The sequence below is a fragment of the Ursus arctos genome, unplaced genomic scaffold (genome assembly GCF_023065955.2).
Source record: "Ursus arctos isolate Adak ecotype North America unplaced genomic scaffold, UrsArc2.0 scaffold_8, whole genome shotgun sequence".
NCBI classification, from domain to species: domain Eukaryota; kingdom Metazoa; phylum Chordata; class Mammalia; order Carnivora; family Ursidae; genus Ursus; species Ursus arctos.
Window position 1 is genome coordinate 10,402,145 of NW_026623100.1, and position 21,595 is coordinate 10,423,739.

General features: G+C 36.3%; 1 protein-coding gene across 2 annotated transcripts in view; it reads left to right on the top strand.

Annotated features, from left to right (window-relative positions):
• Nucleotides 1–21,595, top strand: part of TSGA10 (testis specific 10) — a 147,903-nt gene that overhangs the window by 56,946 nt on the left and 69,362 nt on the right. For both annotated transcript variants that reach the window (XM_048222744.2, XM_026487566.4), the window contains exons 14-15: nucleotides 952–1,062; nucleotides 12,134–12,319. In XM_048222744.2, the coding sequence (XP_048078701.1) occupies nucleotides 952–1,062; nucleotides 12,134–12,319 (297 nt within the window). The remainder of the gene's footprint in view (nucleotides 1–951; nucleotides 1,063–12,133; nucleotides 12,320–21,595) is intronic.

The window sequence follows — 21,595 nt, forward strand, 5'->3', positions numbered from 1 at the left end:
TTATGTTAAATTTTACTAGATTTACTTTCAAATCAAATCAAAGCTTATAAGTTTCTTTTCTAAATTAAAAAAAACCTTTATAAGTGGAAATTTTCAAAGGTAGTGAATACTCATGTATCTGTGTTCAACAAAAACAACATATTTGTCTTTCCTGTTTTTATGAGCATTTAAAAATGTTTCTTGAAATAGATTATAGATAGCAGATAGCAAATCACAGATTTGCTTTTTGGAAATTTATGTTTACTCCAAGATTCATGGAAATGCTTATTCCTTGCTGTAACAGAATAACTTTATTTCTTTGCTAATTTGATAGACAAAATAGTGTTTAATTTTTAAAACATTTCAAATTAAAATGTAAAAATTTTAAAGTTAAAAAATTTTTAAAAATGTTTTTTGATTACTAGTAAATTTTAACTTTTTTCAAGTATTATCTACTCGTGCTTCCTTTTTGTGAATTGTCTGCTTGGGTTCTTCGCTCATTTACTATTTCAATTCTTGTGTTTTCTGTTTTGTTTTTTCCCTAGTGGGATGATGGGCCTTATGTCTCCCATTATCCCACAGCCTCACCCAGATTTATTCACATGGTAATAGTTGCAGTATTCCCAAAAGAAGCAAACAGAAAGTCCCAATAAATAAATAATTTTCAAGCCTATATTTGTCATATTGTTTATTGTCCCATTAGCCAAACAAATTGTGAAGGCAAGTTTAGATAGAGCTGTGGTTAAATGGACTTCGACTCACTGGAAGAAGTTGCAAGGTCTTAAGGCAAAGAGTGTGATGTTAAAAGCATGAAGACTTGAAGTGTTTTGGGTTTTTATGAGTTTTATATATTAGGTATATGTACTTTTATTTATCATTATTTATTATAAATACTTAAACTTTATGGTGGCTTTTGACATAGACCAATTTTTTACTTTTTTGTAGTCAAATCTAGCTATCTTTTTCTTGTAGGTCCTGTCTAAAAAATTGAATGATACGCACAATGAACTTAATGACATAAAACAGAAGGTCCAAGATACTAATTTGGAGGTTAACAAGTTGAAGAATATATTAAAATCTGAAGTATGTATATAGTTTTTTTTCTCTTTGCTTATGATAATTAAGAGATTTTGCTAAAATTATTGTTCATAGGGACAGTTGAAACAAGTGTTTCCTTAATACATAGCATATTTTTGTGTTGACAATGATGGGTTGACTGTATATTTAGAATGTCACCAATGTCCAGAAGGATAACTCAAGAATATGTCATTTTTAGTTTGCCACTAAGTCATTCTAGATAAGTAGAATCCTGCTAATTGGATGAAAGACAAAGGACAAGAATCAACTTGGGCTCACTTATATTTGAAAAATGGTAGTTTTGTTTACAAATCTTTGGCTAAAGAGGCTCCACCTGACTGTGTAGCAGATCAGAATTGATCACAGTGTTATGGGGACATCTGTTTCTTAGGACCTGAGAGTAGATGGCTCTGCTCTGTACTTCCCTGGTTAGTAACCATTTGACGAGACACTTGTAGCATACATCAGATAATACCAAATAAATCTGGGTATATGTGTGGCAACCCTGGAATAAACAGACAGCTTGACCGAGGATGTTAGATAAGCCCATTTGGTAAAATATTTTCAAAAATACTATAGTTGGGAGAGGGAGGCAAGATGGCAGAAGAGTAGGGGACCTCGTTTCATCTGGTCCCTTCAATTTAGCTGGGTAACTATCAAATCATTCTGAACACCTATGAATTCAACCTGAGATGTAAGAAAAGAATTGATGGAATTCTACAAATAGAAAAGCAACTACTTTTTGTAAGGTAGGAGGTGCAGAGAAGTGAATCTGAGGAGATATACAGTACAATAAATGATGGGGGGAGGGAGCCTCTAAAAGCTGGGTACCAGAAAGTGATATAGCCCCAGAGCACAAAATTGGAACTTTTAGAAGTCTGCTCCACTGAGAGATATCCCTGCCTGAAAGGTGCTCAGGTGGCATAGCGGGGCAGAATCCTAGGTGGGATAGTGTGGTCTTAGGTTCCTCGGGGTCATGGAAGGAGCGGGGTTGCCTGAGCTGGCAGAGTTCCCAAGCATCGGAGTGGGGAAACTGGCTATGGTCAGCAAGCCCAGGAGTGGGCTTGCAGCTCGGTTTGCCATAAACCACAAACTAGCAGGATCAGGCAACCACTCTCTGTGCAGGGGCCCTGTAAGTGGCAGGCCTGTGGCGACCGTCCTCCCTTCCCCAGGAGGTTTGGTGCGGGTGCACACAGCAGGAGTCTGCAGAGTTCGGTGCACACAAAAGTGAAGACCGCTTTTCCCTGAGGGTTTTATGAAGAGAGGTTGCTGCCATCTTCCAGCTCCAGGGCTGGAGATCGGGGCACTGACATTTTCATTTTCATCCTCTGAAGCAGCACAGAAAGCCTTCAGGGAACAAAAGCCACATAGAAAAACCCGAAGCAGCTTACACTGAGCCCGACCCCCTGGCAAAGGGTGGTGCAACTCTGCCCAGGCAAAGACACCTGAAAATCAGTGCACCAGGCCCCTCCCCCAGACGATCAGTTGTAACATAAGGGGAATACCAAGTTTATCAAGCACACAGAATTGCAAAACTCCAGAGCTAGGGGAAAATAGTACATAGAATTTGAGGGTTTTCTTCATGATTCTTTTATCTTTCAGCTTAAAATTTTCCTTTTCTTTTTTTCCTTTTTAACTTGTTTCTTATTTTATCAGCTCTTTGTTTCTAAGTCTTTTTTTAACTTTCATTTTTACATTTACATTTTATAGATATATTCTTCATTTTTGGCTTCCTTTCATTGTATTCAATTTTATTTTTGTGTATAAGTTTTGCTTTCCGTACAATTTTGGGATTTAGTGCCTTCTAAAAAGCAGACCAAAATACACCCAGGACAAAGTGAATCACCCTGTTTTGTCCACCTGGAACTTAATATTCTCTCTTTTTCCCCTTTTTTTTTTCTTTTCTTTTTTGGATTTTGACCTCTTTGGATTTGTCTAGTATGTATTTCGCTTGGGTCATGGTTGATATATTTTGTTTTCTCATTCTTCTCTGGGCAAAATGACTAGGAGGAATTCAAAACAAAGGAAAGAACCAGAGGTAATACTCTCTGCCACAGATTTAGTTGAAATGGATATAAGTAAAATGTCAGAGCTGGAATTCAGGATAATGATTATAAAGTCACTAGCTGGGCTTGGAAAAAAAGCATAAAAGACCCTAGAGAATCTCTTGGTGCAGAAATAAAGTCTAATCAGGCTGAAGTTAAAAATACTTTATCTGAGATGCAGTCTAAATTGGATGCTCTAACAGGGTAAATGAGGCAGAAGAGAGTCAGTGACATAGAAGACAATATGATGGAAAGGAAGGAAGCTGGGGAATAGACAGAAAAACAACTAATGGACCATGAGGGGAGGCTTTGAAAAATCAGTGATACAATAAAGCGAAACAATATTAGAATTATTGGGGTCCCAGAGGAAGAAGAAAGAGATAGTGAGGAGGTGTATTTAGCCAATCATAGCTGAGAACTTCCCTAATCTGGGGGAGGAAACAGGCATTCAAGTCCAAGAGGTAGGGAGAACACCCCCCAAAATTAATAAAAATAGATTAACACCCCAACACATAATAGTGACACTTGCAAATTTCAGAGATAAAGAGAAAATCCTGAAAGCAGCTTGAGGCAAGAGCTCCTTAACCTACAATGGTAGAAACAGCAGACTGGCAGCAGACCTGCCACAGAGACCTGGCAGGTCAGAAAGGGCTGGCATAATATATCGAGGGTAATAAATGAGAAAAACATGCAGCCAGTAATACTTTATCAAGCAAGGCTGTCATTCAGAATGGAAGGAGAGAGAAAGAGCTTCCAGGACAAACAGAAACTAAAAGAATTTGTGATCACTGAACCCGCCCTGCAAGAAATGTTAAAGGGGATCCTGTAAGCGAAGAGAGAGCCTAAAAGTAGCATACACCAGAAAGAAACAGAGATGATCTACAGAAACAGGGGATTCACAGGTAATACAATGGCGCTAAATTCATGTCTTTCAGTAGTTACTCTGAATGTAAATGGGCTAAATGCTCCAATCAAAAGACAGCAGGGTATCAGATTGGATAAAAAAGCAAGACCCATCCATATGCTGTCTATGAGAGACTCATTTTAGACCTAAAGACATCTCCAGATTGAAAGTGAGGGGGTGGAGAACCATTTATCATGCCAATGGACATCAAAAGAAAGCTGGGGTAGCAATCCTCATATCAGACAAATTAGATTTAAACCAAAGACTGTAGTAAGGGATGAAGAGGGATACTTTATCATACTTAAAGGGTCTATCCAACAAGAAGATCTAATAATTATAAATATTTATGCTCCTAATTCGGGAGCAGCCAATCATATAAACCAACTCATAACCAAATTAAAGAAACACATTGATAATAATACAACAATAGTAGGGGACTCAACACCCCACTCACAGCAATGGACAGACCATCTAAGCAGAAGATCAACAAGGAAACAAGGGCTTTGAATGACACACTGGACCAGATTGACTTCACAGATATATCCAGAGCATTTTATTCTAAAGCAGCAGAATACACATTCTTCTCGAGTACACACGGAACATTCTCCGGAATAGATCACATACTGGGTCACAAATCAGGTCTCAACTGTACCAAAAGATTGGGATTATTCCCTGCATATTTTCAGACCACAGTGCTTCGAAACTTGAACTCAATCACAAGAGGAAATTTGGAAGGAACTCAAACACTTGGAGGTTAATGAGCATCCTACTAAAGAATGAATGGGTCAACCAGGAAATTACGGAAGAATTAAAAAAAAATTCATGGAAATAAATGAAAATGAAAATACAACTGTTCAAAACCTTTGGGATACAGCAAAGCCATCCTAAGACAGAAGTTCATAGCAATACAAGCCTTTCTCAAGAAATTAAAGTCTGAAGTACACAAGCTAACCTTACACCTAAAGGAGCTGAAAAAAGAACAGCAAAGAAAACCTATATGCATCTGGAGAAGGGAAACAATAAAGATTAGAGCAGAAATCAATGACATAGAAACCAAAAGAACAGTAGAACAGATCAATGAAACTAGAAGCCGGTTCTTTGAAAGAATTAATAAGATCAATAAATCCCTAGCCAGACTTATCAAAAAGAAAAGAGAAAGGACCCAAATAAATAAAATCACGAATGAAAGAGGAGAGATCATGACCAACACCAAGGAAATACGAACAATTTTAAGAACATATGAGCAACTATATGCCAACAAATTAGCCAATCTGGAAGAAATGGACGCATTTCTGGAAACATACAAACTACCCAAACTGAAACAGGAAGAAACAGAAAACCTGAACAGAGCAAAAACCAGCAAGGAAATTGAGCAGTAATCAAAAAACTCCCAGCAAACAAGAATCCAGGGCTGCAAGGCTTCCCAGGGGAATTCTAACAAACATTTGAAGAAGACTAATACCTATTCTGAAGCTGTTTCAAAAATAGGAATGGAAAGAAAACTTCCAAACCTGTTCTATGAGGCCAGCATTACCTTGATTCCAAAACCAGACAAAAACCCCACCAAAAAGAATTACAGACCAATATCCCTGATGAACACAGATGCAAAATTTCTCACCAAGATACTAGCCAATAGGCTCCAACAGTACATTAAAAGGATTATTCACCGCGACCAAGATTTATTCCTGGGCTGCAAGAGTGGTTCAACATTCACAAATCAATCAACGTGATACAGCATATTAATAAAAGAAAGGATAAGAACCATATGATTCTCTCAGTTGATACAGAAAAAGCATTTGACAAAATACAGCATGCTTTCTTGATAAAAACTCTCTACCATGTAGGGATAGAGGGAACATACCTCGATATCATAAAAGCCATATATGAAAAGCCCACAGCAAGTATTCTCAACAGGGAAAAACTGAGAGCTTTTCCCCTAAGGTCAAGAACATGACAGAGATGTCCACTCTCACCATTGTTGTTCAACATAGTACTGGAAGTCCTAGCCTCATCAATCAGACGACAAAAAGAAATAAAAGGCGTCCAAATTGGCAAAGATGAAGTAAAAATCTCACTCTTTGCAGGTGACGTGATACTTTATTAGGAAACCCAAAAGACTCCACCCCAAAACTACTAGAACTCATACAGGAATTCAGCAACATGACAGGATATAAAATCAATGCACAGAAATCAGTTGCATTTCTATACACTAACGATGAGACAGAAGAAAGAGAAATTAAGGAATCGATCCCATTTACAATTACACTAAAACCCATAAGATATCTAGGAATAAACCTAACCAAAGAGGTGAACGACCTGTACTCTGAAAACTATAGAACACTCATGAAAGAAATTGAAAATGACACAAAGAAATAGAAAGACATCCCATGCTCATGGATTGGAAGAACAAATACTATTAAAATGTCTATACTACCCAAAGAAATCTACACATTTCATGCAAAATACCTATCAAAATACCACCAGCATTTTTCACAGAGCTAGAACAATCCTAAAATTTGTGTGGAACCACAAAAGACCCCAAATAGCCAAAGTCACCTTGAAAAAGAAAGCAAAGCTGGAGGCATCACAATTCCAGATTTCAAGTTATACTACAAAGCTGTAGTGATCAAAACAGGATGGTACTGGCTCAAAAATAGACACATAAATCAATAGAATAGAAAATGTAGAAATGAACCACAGCTATGTAGTCAGCTAATCTTCAACAAATCTGGAAAGAATATCCAGTGTGAAAAGGACAGTCTCTTAAACAAATGGTGTTGGGAAAATTGGATAGCCACATGTAGAAGAATGAAACTGGACCGTTTTCTTACACTATAAACAAAGATAAACACAAAATGGCTGAAAGACCTAAATATGAGACAGAAATCCAGGAGGAGAACATAGGCAGTAACCTCTTCGACATCATTCACAGCAACTTCTTTCAAGACACGTCTCCAAAGGCAAGGAGACAAAAGCAAAACTTAACATTTAAGACTTCATCAAGATAAAAAGCTTCTGCACAGCAAAGGAAACAGTCAACAAAACTAAGAGGCAACCCACGGAAAGAGAGAAGATATTTGCACATGATACTACAGATAAAGGTCTGGTATCCAAGATTTATAAAGAATTTCTCAAACTGAACACCCAAAAACCAAATCATCTAGTCAAGAAATGGGCAGAAGATACGAACAGACACTTCTCCAAAGAAGATATACAAATGGCTCACAGACACATGAAAAAATGCTCCACATCACTTAGCATCAGGGAAATACAAATCAAAGCACAGTGAGATACCACCTCACACCAGTCAGAATGACTAAAATTAACAAGACAGGAAACAACAAATGTTGGTGAGGATGTGGAGAAATGGGAACCCTCTTACACTGTTGGTGGGAATGCAAGCTGATGCAGCCACTCTGGAAATCAGTATGGAGGGTCCTCAACGAGTTAAAAATAGAGCTACCCTATGACCCAGAATTTGCACTACTAGGTATTTACCCCAAAGATACAAATGTAGTGATCTGAAGGGGCATCTGCATTCCAATGTTCATAGCAGCAATGTCCACGATAGGCAAAATGTGGAAAGAGCTGAGATGTCCATTGACAGATGAATGGATAAAGAAGATGTGGTATATATGGAATATTGGTATATATGGAATAAATGGAATATTACTCAGCCTCAGAAACGATGAATACCTATCATTTGCATCGATGTGGATGGAACTGAAGGGCATTATGCTAAGCAAAATAAGTCAGAGACAGTTATCATATGGTTTTACTCATATGTGGAATATGAGAAACAGCACAGAGGATCATAGGGGAAGGGAGGGTAAACTGAATGGGAAGAAATCAGAGAGGGAGAAAAACCATGAGAGACTCTTAACTATAGGAAACAAACTGAGGGTTGCTGGAGGGGAGGTGAGTGGGGGGGATGGGGAAATTAGGTGTTAGGCATTAAGGAGGGCATGTGATGTGATGAGCACTGGGTGTTATATGCAACTGATTAATAATTGAACTCTATATCTGAAACTAATGTACTATATGTTGGCTAATTGAACTTAAATAAAAAATAGATAAAATACTATAATTGGTTTGATTACTGTAATAGGTATAGTATTCCCTATATACCATTCAAACCATTAATAGGAACTTTCCACCCCCAAACTGTTTTCCTTGTTTTATTTAACATCTTATTTAATATCAGTCTCCAAACATTTCTTAAACATTTTTGGTGTGTTAAGACTATTTAAGACCTTGAGAAAGAAGAAATTCTGAGGACTCCTAAATTGCATGGAAGGCAGTAAGGCAGCAGCCTTACTTTGGCAAAGCAGGTGGTTTCCTACAAGTCTTGATTTTAAGGTGCCAGCAACATAATACCATAAATAGACGGAAGCTTAGATGTCAGGTAGGTCTGACCCCCTTCTCACTAATTACATGGACTTATGTGGGCTTCTCAACCTCTCTGAGTCTCAGTGGCCCATCTGCAATTGGGAAGAAGGCCCAAGTAAGTAAGGTAGACCTAGCACAGTGAACCATTTAAGGATATTCTGGAAGAAGGTAGAACATAAATGAATATCTGAACATTTAATGTATTAAGCTTTCAGTCAGTTTTAGACTCTGTAGCGTGTCACGTTACCTGAAATTCCACCATTAGGAACTGGGGCTTTTAGATTGTGGAATTGTATTTTCAGACATCACGCATCAGGCTGCTCTCAGCCGGTAGCATCCTAGTATGAGGTTTGCTTGTTTGTTTCAGGAAAAGAATGCATTTTTTAAAAAATTATGTTCAGTTAGCCAACATATAGTACATCATTAGTTTTCGATGTAGTGTTCAGCAATTCATTAGTTGCATATAAAACCCAGTAGTCATCACAACATGTGCCCTCCTTAATACCCATCACTCGGCTACCCCATTCCCCCACCCCCCTCTCTTCTGTAACCCTCAGTTTGTTTCCCAGAGTCCAGAGTCTCTCATAGTTTATCTCTCTCTCTCTGATTTCTTCCCATTCAGTTTTCCCTCCCTTCCCATATGATCCTCCGTGTTATTCCTTATGTTCCACCTATGAGTGAAACCATATGATAATTGTCTTTTTCTGCTTGACTTATTTCACTTAGCATAATCCCCTCCGGTTCCATCCATGTCGCTGCAAATGGTAGGTATTCATCCTTTCTGATGGCTGAGTAATATTCCATTGTGTACATGAACCACATATTCTTTATCCATTCTTCTGTTGAAGGACATCTTGGCTCCTTCCACATTTTGGCTATTGTGGATATTGCTGCTATGAACATTGGGGTACAGGTGCCCCTTCCTTTCACTACATCTGTATCTTTGGGGTAAATACCTAGTAGTGCAATTGCTGGGTCATAGGGTAGCTCTATTTTTAATGTCTTGAGGCTAGTATGAGGTTTTTTAAAGAGATTTCATTTCACACAAAACTGGGTGGATCCAGGCAGTCCCTTGAGAGAACAAACCGTAGGTTCATTAAGAATTGTTGAATACTAGATTCATTAACTCATTCATTCAACATGTAGTATGCTAATTGCTTAGCTGCCAGACATGACAAACAGCAAACGGAATGGCACCCCAGGCAGTGGGGACAACATGAGCAAAGGTGTAAGGGGGAAAAAGTAGGTTCTATAACTAAAGGGGAGTGTGTAGGTGGGTGATAATACAGGGGAAAAGGATTTGTTTGAACTCTGTTTTCAGGAACCTTTTGTTACAACATGAGCACAGAAGTTATTTGAAGAGTTGCCTTTTAGAAAGATCATTCTGGCGATGTTGGCAAGAGTAAATCAGAAGGGTAACAAAATCAGAAGGAGGGAGATCATTTAGGAGAGGCTGTATCCATAATTCAGTCAAATAGCACAAAGGATTCCAGCTGAGGCTGCCCCAGCTTTGCTGTGGGCGAGTATTGTAATGAGCCTCGTCGTGGACCAGAGGGAGCTGTGGGGTACAGGGGTGGGGGCAGCACCAGAAAGAGGTAGACAGACCCTGAAAGAGGGAATTGGAGAATACCAAAGAATAGTTGCACTTTATAATGTTGCCTGTCTTGCGCCCCACACTGCTCTGGCTGCTTTGAGTGGATACAAAAAAGGGAAAATATGGTCTCTGGTTGCCCAGAGGGAGGTGCACTAGGTATTTGGTGGCCAGAAGAGACGTTTAATACCAATCATTTTCACTGCTTAAACTTAAACTTCGAACCATGTGACCTGGGAGTCACAAAACTACATTTAATATAAAAAACGGTTCATATTTTAGTCAGAAAACTAAATGTAATATTTTAAAAATGGTTTCTATCTTCGAGGAATTCGGAATGTTATTGGGGAGACTGGGCATCCACACCTAACAGTGTAAAGCTGTAAGGCAGTGTTAAGAGAATGGTATAGACAGTGAGTACTACAGAAAGTTTAAGAGGGTGAAGATTGATGGGGTAAAGTTCAGTTTACATATACTGTACTCTGTACCTCCGAGGTACACACTGTGTACACAACTGTTATTTTTAGTACAATAATGGAAAACATCAGATTTCTAGTGGCACATTCAGAATATCTGAATCTTGAAAGCCAATGCAGTAGTATAGTATGTAAACTTGTTAGTAACAGACTTGGCAAAGATCTTTTACATTAGTCATAGGTAACCAAACCACAAGGTGGCGATATTAACTGAATTTCAATGAGGCTCGTGATTAATCATATTGGTGAAAACTTAAATCTGACTTGAAAGCTTTATTACGGTGAGACATTGCTTATTGCAATTTGATCACTTTATGGTTCTGATAGAGATATTCAGTGTTTATTAACAGGCAGGAGAGAAAGAATAAGAGATCTAGTACCTTTTTAATTAATTACCAAAATTAGAAAGATTATTTGAGAGAGACACAGTGAGAGAGGGAACACAATCAGGGGGAGTGGGAGAGGGAGAAGCAAGCTTCCCACTGAGCAGGGAGCCCGATGTGGGGCTGGAGCCCGATGAGGGGCTCGATCCCAGGACCCTGAGATCATGACCTGAGCCTGAGCCACCCACGCACCCCAAACTACCAAAATTATAAATGACGTTTTAAGAATGAGTTAGCCAAGCCATATTACTAAAATATGTTTTTAAAAATAGCCTCATAATGATTACTCAATATAGTATATCATTTGTGGAGCTGATTGTTCTCCTTTAGAAATAAGATCCCCTGGGAGTGCCATGGTGGCTCAGTCGGTTAAATGACCAACTCTTGGTTTCCACTCAGGTCATGATCTCAGGGTCCTGAGATCAAGCCCCAAGTAGAGCTTGAGGTTCTCTCCCTCTCCCTCTGCCCCTCCTATCACTCACTCTGTCTCTCAAGTAAATTAATAAATCTTAAAAAAAGAGAGAGAGAGAGAGAGAAACAAGATCCCATTTTAGTCAATCTGTCATGATAGATCTTTTAAGGTTTAAAACTGTGCTTCTATATCAATTGCCCATTGTGACTGTATATTTATGAACAGTATTCATTGGCATAGGTTTGGTATTTTACTTCTTAGTAATTTTAGGCAAGTTACTAGAACAGTGAACAAAAGTAAATCATAGAGTAGTCCATGATGGAGAAAATTGAGGTTGGGGTTATGAATGAAAGGCAGGAGCTAGACAGGAAATGTGCCAAACCAACAGAATTATCAGAATTTGATGCTTGAGATACGTAAACAGTCAGAAGTTCTGTGGCCAGTACAACCTAGAAAAGCGGTCAAGAACAAGGGAATACACAGATACGAAAGGTTAGACCAAGGCAGAAACTCAAAAACCAGACCAACAAGTAGTAAGTAAGCAGATATATAGGGAAAGGAGACAATGGAGGATTTTGTTTGAACAAAAGCAAATATAAGAACATATTCATCCAGGTCCTGAAGATAAGAATAAACAGCTTAACTTTACTAGATGGGTGAGTGTGACTCAGGAGCCAGGATAGAACCTGGTCCCACTCCCTTTTGTTAATTACAGGATGCCTAACACTCTAACGAGTATGGATAGGATTCCTCAAGGTTATGTTATAATGATACTGTAGCAAATAAAGTTCCAATGACCTGGCAAATAATGTTTAATTTGCATTATATGCTGACCATTTTACATCTTTTAAAGTAATACCTAAGATTTGCTTTTTAGGAATCTGAGAACCGGCAAATGATGGACCAACTCCGAAAAGCCAATGAAGATGCTGAAAACTGGGAAAATAAGGCCCGTCAAGCAGAGGCAGATAACAATACCCTCAAATTAGAACTTATCACTGCTGAGGCAGAGGGTAACAGATTAAAAGAAAAAGTAGATTCTCTCAACAGAGAGGTCGAGCAGGTAAGTTTGGGAAAATATACCTGTAGGACATCCTGCATCATTGTTAAAAGAGTTTTGTTTGGCATTCCAGAAATATATAAATAAATAGTTAAATTATTTAAATATACTGTGAATTGTAGACTAACTGTTCTCCTGTATCCACTCTGGTTCTGCTTTAACCTATTAACTGCCCTATACTAGAATAATCTAGCATTTTTAAAAATTAGGAATTATTTCAAACATAGAAAGTTCAAAAAAAGTTAATATAAATAACACACATATACCCATCTGCCCAGTTGAAGGATGCTAACATTTTTCCATATTGCTTCAAGACTCTCTTTTTATAAAGAAACAAAATATTACAGATACAACTCTTCATCCTTTCCCCACCTCCCTCCCTAATGGTTGGCGTGGATAACTTTCATGTCAGTTGTGTAACTCTTTTGTATGTGTTTATACTTTTTCTACATATTTATTACCCATACATTATGTATAATGTTGTTTTGTGTGCTTTAAGTTTTTAAGTGATGCTCTAGATATCCATTTGCTGTTTGCCTTTTTTGCTCCATATTATAATTTTGAAATTTATCTATTTTGATACCTACAGTATATATCCAAACAGTTGCATCTGTAGTCATTGTATAAATATTTTGTTTTTAAAATTCATTCCCATATTAAAGGAAATTTAATTGTCTTCACATTTTCTATAATAAAATGCTGTAACAGACATGCTTTTACATTTCTCCTTGGGTATATATTTCTCTGGGTTTGTGCTAGGAAGTGGAATAACTGGATCCAAGATATGGGCAGTTTTAACTCTTCTAAGTATTGTCACAGTGCTCTCTACAGTTTTACCCTTTCACCAGAAATCATGGAGTTGCTATTTTCTCAAGTACTAATCAATACTTGATGTGATCAGATTTTTGCATTTTTTTTCTATACGTTCTGTTTTCTGTTTCCTTGATTACAAATTAAATTGGGGATCTTGTAATCTTTCTTGGCTATTCAGAATTCCTCCTCTATACATTTTCTCTTGATTCTCTTGATTGAATTTTTGTAAACTTTGCCCATTTTTATGCTGGATTATTTATCTTTTCCATAGTGATTTATAGGAATTACATATATATTCTTGATAATATTCCTTTTATTTTTTAAAATTTTACTATGTTATGTTAGTCACCATACAGTACATCATTAGTTTTTGATAATATTCCTTTTAGAGATACTATAGTTATCCTCTCTTTTTGGCTTGTTTTTTCACTGTGCTTTTAATATAAACAGAAGTTTTAAATTCTGGTGTTGTCAGAATTATCGTCAGTCTTTTCCCACATGGCTTATGTTTTTATGTCTTCTTTAAGAAATCCTTTACTATCCCAAGACCAGAAAGATAGTTTCTTTAAAAAGTTCTTTTAAAATTCTGAAAGTATGTGAAATTTTGCCCTTTACATTTTTTTAATAATAATTTTTTATTATGTTATGTTAGTTACCATGCAGTATATCCTAAGTTTTTGGTGTAGTGTTCCATGATTCATTATCTGCGTATAACACCCAGTGCACCATGCAATATGGGCCCTCCTCATACCCATCACTGGCCTATCCCAGTCCCCCACCCCCCTCCCCTCTGAAGCCCTCAGTTTGCCCCCAGAGTCCATAGTCTCTCATGGTTCATTCCCCCTTCTGTTTACCCCCCTTCATTCTTACTTTCCTTCTCCTAACAATCTTCCTGTCATTTCTTATGTTCCATAAATGAGTGAAACCATATGATAATTGTCTTTCTCTGCCCTTCACATTTAGATCTTTAATCCACTTGAGATTGAAGTGTGTATGGTTTGAAATAGAGATGTAATTTTTGTTTTTGTGGATGGATATCCACCATCCTTTCTTCAATGAATTATAAGCCTACTTTGTCGTAAAAATAAGTTTCCATTTGTTTTGCTCTATTGGTCATTTTATCTGTCTGCCAACAATAAATCTTTGGAGCCTCTATAGTTTGATGTTAAGTCTTGATATCTGGGATTAATGTTCCCCCCAATTTTTTAAAAATATTTTATTTATTTATTTGAGAGAGAGAGAGTGCAAGCATGAGTGGGAGTGGGGGAGAGGCAGAGGGAGAAGCAGACTCCCCACTGAGCAGGGAGCCCAAAGCGGGGCTAGAACCCTGGATCTTGAGATCATGACCTGAGCTAAAGGCAGTCACTTAACCGACTGAGCCACCCAGGCACCCATATACCACATTTTCTTTATCCATTCATCAGTCAGTGGACATGTGGGCTATTTCCATAATTTGGCTATTGTAGATAATGCTGCTATAAATATTGGGGTGCATGTATCCCTTTGAATTAGTATTTTTGTATTCTTTGGGTAAATACCTAGTAGTGTAATTGCTGGATCTTAGGGTAGCTCTATTTTTTAAATTTTTTTAAATTTTTTTTTTAGGGTAGCTCTATTTTTAACTTTTCTGAGAAAACTCCATACTGTTTTCCAGAGTGGCTGCACCAGTTTATATTCCCACCAACAGTACAAGAGGTTTCCCCTTTCTCCTCATCCTCACCAACACATGTTTTTAGACATTCTGACAGGTTCCAGGTGGTATCTCATTGTAGTTTTAATTTGTATTTCTCTGATGATGAGTGATTTTCAGCATCTTTTCATGTGTCTTTTGGCCATCTGTAGGTCTTTGGAAAAACGTCTATTCATGTCTTTTGCCCCTTTTTAATTGGATTATTTATTTTTGGGGTGTTGAGTTTTATAAGTTCTTTATATATTTTGGATACTAATCCTTTATCGTTAATGTCATTTGCAAATATCCTCCCATTCCGTAGGTTGCCTTTTAGTTTTGTTGATTGTTTCCTTTGCCGTGCTTTTTATTTTGATGAAGTTCCAATAGTTTATTTTTGCTAGAAAGAAGTTGCTATGGACAGTGGCAAAGAGGTTACTGCCTGTGTTCTCCTCTAGGATTTTTATGGTTTCATGTCTCATATTTAGGTCTTAAATCCATTTTGAATTTATTTTTATATTTGGTGTAAGAAAATGTCCCAGTTTCATTCTTTTGCATGTTGCTGTCTACTTTTCCCGACACCATTTGTTGAAGAGACTGTCTTTTTCCCATTGGATATTCTTTCCTGCTCTGTTGAGTATTAATTGACCACATAGCTGTGGTTCATTTCTAGGTTTTCTATTCTGTTCTATTGATTTATGTGTCTATTTTTGTGCCAGTACCATCCTGTTTTGATCACTACAGCTTTGTAGTATAACTTGAAATCTGGAATTGTGATGCCTCCAGCTTTGCTTTCTTTTTCAAGGTGACTTTGGCTATTTGGGGTCTTTTGTGGTTCCACACAAATTTTAGGATTGTTCTAGCTCTGTGAAAAATGCTGGTGGTATTTTGATAGGGATTGCATGAAATGTGTAGATTTCTTTGGGTAGTATAGACATTTTAACAATATTTGCCCTTCTGATACATGAGCATGGAATGTTCTATTTCTTTATGTCATTTTCAGTTTCTTTCATGAGTGTTCTATAGTTTTCAGAGTACAGGTCTTTCACCTCTTTGGTTAGGTTTATTCCTAGATATCTTATGGGTTTTGGTGTATTTGTAAATGGGATTGATTCCTTAATTTTTCTTTCTGCTGCTTCATTGTTGGTGTATAGAAATACAACAGATTTCTGTATGTTGGTTTTGTGTCCTGTGACCGTACTAAATTCTTGTATCAGTTCTAGCAGGTTTTTTTCCCTTTTTAAAACTTAATTTCAATTAGCCAAGGTATAGTACAGCATTAGTTTTTGATAGAGTGTTCAGTGATTCATTAGTTCAGTATAGCACTGTGCTCATCATATCAAGTGCACTCTTTAATGCTCATCTAGCAGTTTTTTGATGGAGTCTTTCAGGTTTTCTATATAGAGTATTAAGTCATCTGCAGATAGTGAAAGTTTGACTTCTTCCTTGCCAATTTGGATGCCTTTTATTTATTTTTTGTTGTTGTTGTCTGATTGCTGTGGCTAGTACTTCGAGTATTATGTTAAACAGTGGTGTGAGTGGACATCCTTCTATTTTTTTCCTGACCATAGAGGAAAAGCTCTCAGTTTTTCCCCATTGAGGATATTAGCTGGGTTTTTTGTATATGGCTTTTATTATGCTGAGGTATGTTCTGTCTAAACCTAATTTATTGAAGGTTTTTATCATGAATGGATGTTGTACTTTGCAAATGCTTTTTCTGCATTGTTGAAATGATCATATGGTTCTTATCCTTTCTTTTATTAATGTGGTGTATCACACTGATTGATTTGCAAATATTGAGCCACCATGGCAACCCAGGAATAAATCCCACTTGATTGTGGTGAATGATTTTTTTAATAAGTTATTGGATTCAGTATTTGCTAATATTTTATTGTGAATTTTTGGATCCATGTTCATCAGGGATATTGGCCTGTAGTTCTCTCTTTTTTTTAAAGTTTTTAATTTATTTTTAAATTATGAAATAATTAATTATAAATAATATAAATTATAAATTTATATATATTTACATAAAAATATAAATATAAATTATAAATAATAAAATAAATAATTATAAAGTAATGATCTCTACACAATGTGGGACTTGAATTCATGACCTTGAGAACAAGAGTCTCTCACTCCACTGACTGAGCCACCCTCAGAAGCTCCCCTATACTTCTCTTTTTTAGTGGAGTCTTTATCTGATTTTGTTATCAGGGTAATCCTGGCCTCATAGAATGAATTTGGAAGGTTTTTTTCCTCTTCTATTTTTTGGAATAGTTTGAGAAGAATAGGTATTAATTCTTCTTTAAACTTTTGGTAGAATTCACCTGTGAAGCCATCTGGGCCTGCACTTTTGTTTGTTGGGAGTTTTTGATTACTGATCCAATTTCTTTGCTGTTTTTTGGTCTGTTCAAGTTTTCTATTTCTTCCTGTTTCAGTTTTGATAGTTTATATGTTTGGAATTTATCCATTTCTTCCAGGTTGTCCAGTTCGTTGGCATATAGTTTATCATTGTATTCTCATAATTGTTAGTATTTCTGTGGTGTTGGTTGTTACTTCTCCTTTCTCATTTGTGATTTTATTTATTTGGGTCCTTTATCTTTTCTTTTGGTAAGTTTGGCCAGAGTTTTGTCAATTTTATTAATTTTTTCAAAGAACCAGTCCCTGATTTCATTGTTTTATTGCTTTTTTTTTTTTTTTTAAAGATGTTATGTATTTATTCGACAGAGATAGAGACAGCCAGCGAGAGAGGGAACACAAGCAGGGGGAGTGGGGGAGGAAGAAGCAGGCTCCTAGCGGAGGAGCCTGATGTGGGGCTCGATCCCATAACGCCAGGATCACGCCCTGAGCTGAAGGCAGACGCTTAACCGCTGTGCCACCCAGGCGCCCCTGTTCTATTGCTTTTTAATATTTTCTATATCATTTATTTCTGCTCACATCTTTATTATTTCCTTCCTTTTGCTCCCTTTGCTTTGTTTGTTGTTCTTTTTCTAGCTCCTGTAGGTGTAAGTTAGGTTGTATATTTGAGATTTTTCTTGCTTCTTGAGGGGAGCCTGTATTGCTATATACTTCCCTTGTAGGACTGCTTTTGCTGCATTCCAAAGGTTTTGTTTTCACTTTCATTTGTTTGCATGTATTTTTAAATTTTATTTGATTTCATGGTTGACCCATTAATCGTTTAGTAGCATATTAACATCTGTGTATTTGTGGTCTTTCCAAATTTTTTCTTGTGGGTTTCATAGTGTTGTAGTAAAAAAAGGTGCATGATATAATCATGTATTTGTTGAGGCCTGTTTTATGACCTAATATGTGATCTGTTCTGGAGAATGTTCCATTTGCACTTAAAAAGAATGTATATTCTGCTACTTAAGGATGAAATGCTCTCAGTATATCTGTTAAGTCCATGTGGTCCAGTATGTCATTCAAAGCCATTATTTCCTTGTTAATTTCCTTTTAGATGATTTGTCCATTGATGTACCTGGGGTGTTAAAGTCTCTTACTATTATTGTGTTATTAACAATTAAATCCTTGATGTTTGTTATTAATTGTTTTATATATTTAGATGGTCCCATGTTGGGTGTATAAATATTTACATTATTGTACCTTCTTGTTGCATGGTCCCCTATATGATTACATAATGCCCACCTACGTCTCTTTTCACAGTCTTTGTCTGATGTAAGTATTGCTACCCCAACTTTCTTTTGACATCCATTTGCGTGATAAATGAATATAGCTATTTAGTTTGTTTATTGTTCACAAACTGCTGGATATCTAATTTTTAATCAACTATATTGAAGTAGGGGGGTCTGAGTGGCTCAGTTGGTTAACCATCTGCCTTCAATTCAGGTCATGATCCCAGGTTCCTGGGATTGAGCCCCACATCAGGCTCCCTGCTCAGCAGGGAGTCTGCTTCTCCCTCTGCCCTCCCCACCATTCGTGCTTTCTCTAGCTTGCTCTCTCTCTCAAGTAAATAAATAAAATCATTTAAAAAAACTATATTGAAATATAATTTACATGCAATAAGAAGCACTCATAAGTGTGATAATGATTTTTGACAAATGAATACATTTTCACAATCATTACTATAATCAGGTTATAGAACATTCCATTACCTCCCTAATGTTCCTTCAAGCCCTTTTGCAGTTGATCAATACTAATCCCTAGGCAACTACTGATTTGCTTTCTGTCCCTATCACTGATTTGCTTTCTCTAGAATTTTATATACATGGAATCAGACAGTAAGTATTCATTTGCATCTTGACTTTTCTCACTCAGCATAATGATTTTGAAGTTCATGCATGTTGTTGTGTATTAGTTCATTATTAGTTCATATTGTTGCATAGTATTCTGTTGTATAGCTGTAGCACAATTTGTTTATTCACCTGTTGAAGGACATGTAATTTGTGCATTAGTCTGCTAGGGCTGCCATAACAAAATACCACAAATTGGGTGGCTTAAACAATACAAATTACACATTTATATTCTCTTAGTTCTGGAGTCTGGAAGTCCAAGATCAAGGTGCTGGCAGTTTAACTTTCTTCTGAGACCTCTCAACTGGGTCTGCAGATGCCCACCTTATTGTTGTGTCCTCACAATGCCTTTTTTCTGTGCATGTGCATCCCTGATGACTCTCTCTTATAAGGTTACCAGTCATATTTAATTAAGGTCCCATTCTCATGACCTCATTTAGTCTTAATTACCTTCTTAAAGGCCCTATCTCCAAATACATTCACATTGGGTGGTTAGGGCCTCAACATATCCATTTTGAGGGGGCACAGTTTAGTCCATAATGAGTTGTTTGTAGTTTTGGGCCATTATGAATAAAATTGCTATGAACATCACATGTGAGTCTTTTTACATAAGTGTTCATTTTTCTTGGATAAATAACTAGCAGTGGAATTGCTGAATCATATGATAAGTATGCTTAATTTTGTATGAAACTGACAAACTATTTTCCAAATTGTATCACTTTACACTCTCACTTGCCTTGAATGAGAGTTCCAGTGGTTCTACATCTTTCATAACACTTGTATTGGTAATAGATATGTACAGCTATCACATTGTAGTTTTAGTTTGCATTTCCTATTTGGCTAATGATGTTGAGCAGCTGTCCACATTCTTATTGATTGTGAAAGTATCTTTTGTGAGGTATCTGTTCAAATCTGTTGCTAATCTTTTTATTGGGGTTCTTGTTACAACATTGTAAGAATTTTTTTGAACACTTTAGATGTTCCTTTGTTAGATATGTGTATTTTTAAATATTTTCTCCCTGTCATTGGCTTGCCTTTTTATTTTAGGTCTTTAGCAAAAGCTTTAAATTTTTTACGAAGTCCAGTTTATCAGTTTTTTACCCCATACTTTGTACTTCTATGTCCAATCTAATAAATCTTTGCATACACCAAGATGCATAGACTTTCTTTTATGTTTCTTTTGGAAATCTTAAACATTTATACTTTGGTCTATTATACATTTTGAATTAATAGTTATGTATGATGGAGGATAATGGTCAAGGTTTATTTTTTCTCCACTTGGATTTGAAGTCTTCCAGCACCATTTGTTGAAAAGACTGTCCTTTTAGCACTGAATAACCTCAGAACTCTTACCAAAAATAAAATGATCCTATATGTATGGATCTATTTCTGAACTCTTCTGTCTCATGGATATACAACGTCCATTCTCAGCCAGTATCATAGAGTCGTCTTTAATGTAACTTTATAGTAAGTCTTGAAAAAATTAGTATGAGTCCTCCAAATGTGTTCTTTTAAAGAATGTTGGCTGTTATGGGGCCTCTTCATTTTCATATACACTTTAGAATGAGTCATTTTCTATAGAAAAAAAACCTTTCCTACTACTTCAATAGAAAAAACCCGGACTCCTACTAGGAGTTTGATAGCATGGTATTGAATGTACAGGTCAATATGGGGAGAGTTGAGATCTTAATGATATTGAGCCTTCCAGTACATAAATATAGTGTATCCACATGTTTTATACTTATCAGTGTATAGATATTATATATATTTTATTGTTACCCTTTATTTTCTCATGGGTCTTTAAAGTGCATTGTAAATGATATTTTATTCCTTAATTTTGTATTGTAGTTTTTAGTTACACAGAAATAGAGGATTTTGTTATCTTTTATTCTGTAGTATTGCTCAAATTTAATTTTTTTAGTTCTAGTAGGGTTATTTTTGGTAGATTTTAAAGGATTTTCTACATAAGCAATCATGCATATAAAGATAGTTTAACTTCTTTTCCAATCTGAGTGCTTTTTATTCCTGTCTGGAATTAAATTAAAGTGGTGAGAATGGACATCTTTGCCTCATTTGTCATCTTAAGGGAAAAGGATTCAGTGTTTCTTTTTAGAATATGATATTAGCTGTATGTTCTTGTAGGAACATTTGATCAGTTTGAAGACCTTCTCTTATAAGTTTAAAGTTTCTTATCATGAATGAGCATAGAATTTCATCAATACCTTTTCTACAGCTATTGAGATGGTCATATCTTTTTAAAATTTTTTTGGCCTGCTAAAATGGTTAATACATTGATTAATTTTTTAAAATGTATTCCTGGAATAAATCCCAGTTGGTCATGATATATTATCTTTTTAGATAAATTGTTAGATTGCTAATATTTTAAAATAAATGATTAGATTGCTAATATTTTAAAGAAGTTGTTAAATTATGTTGTTGTGGATTTTTGCATCTGTTTCATGATGATATTTGTCTGTAATTATAATGTTATTGGCAGGTTTTGTTTATCTGCCTTATAAATTAATGAGGTATGTTAACCAGGTTAATACT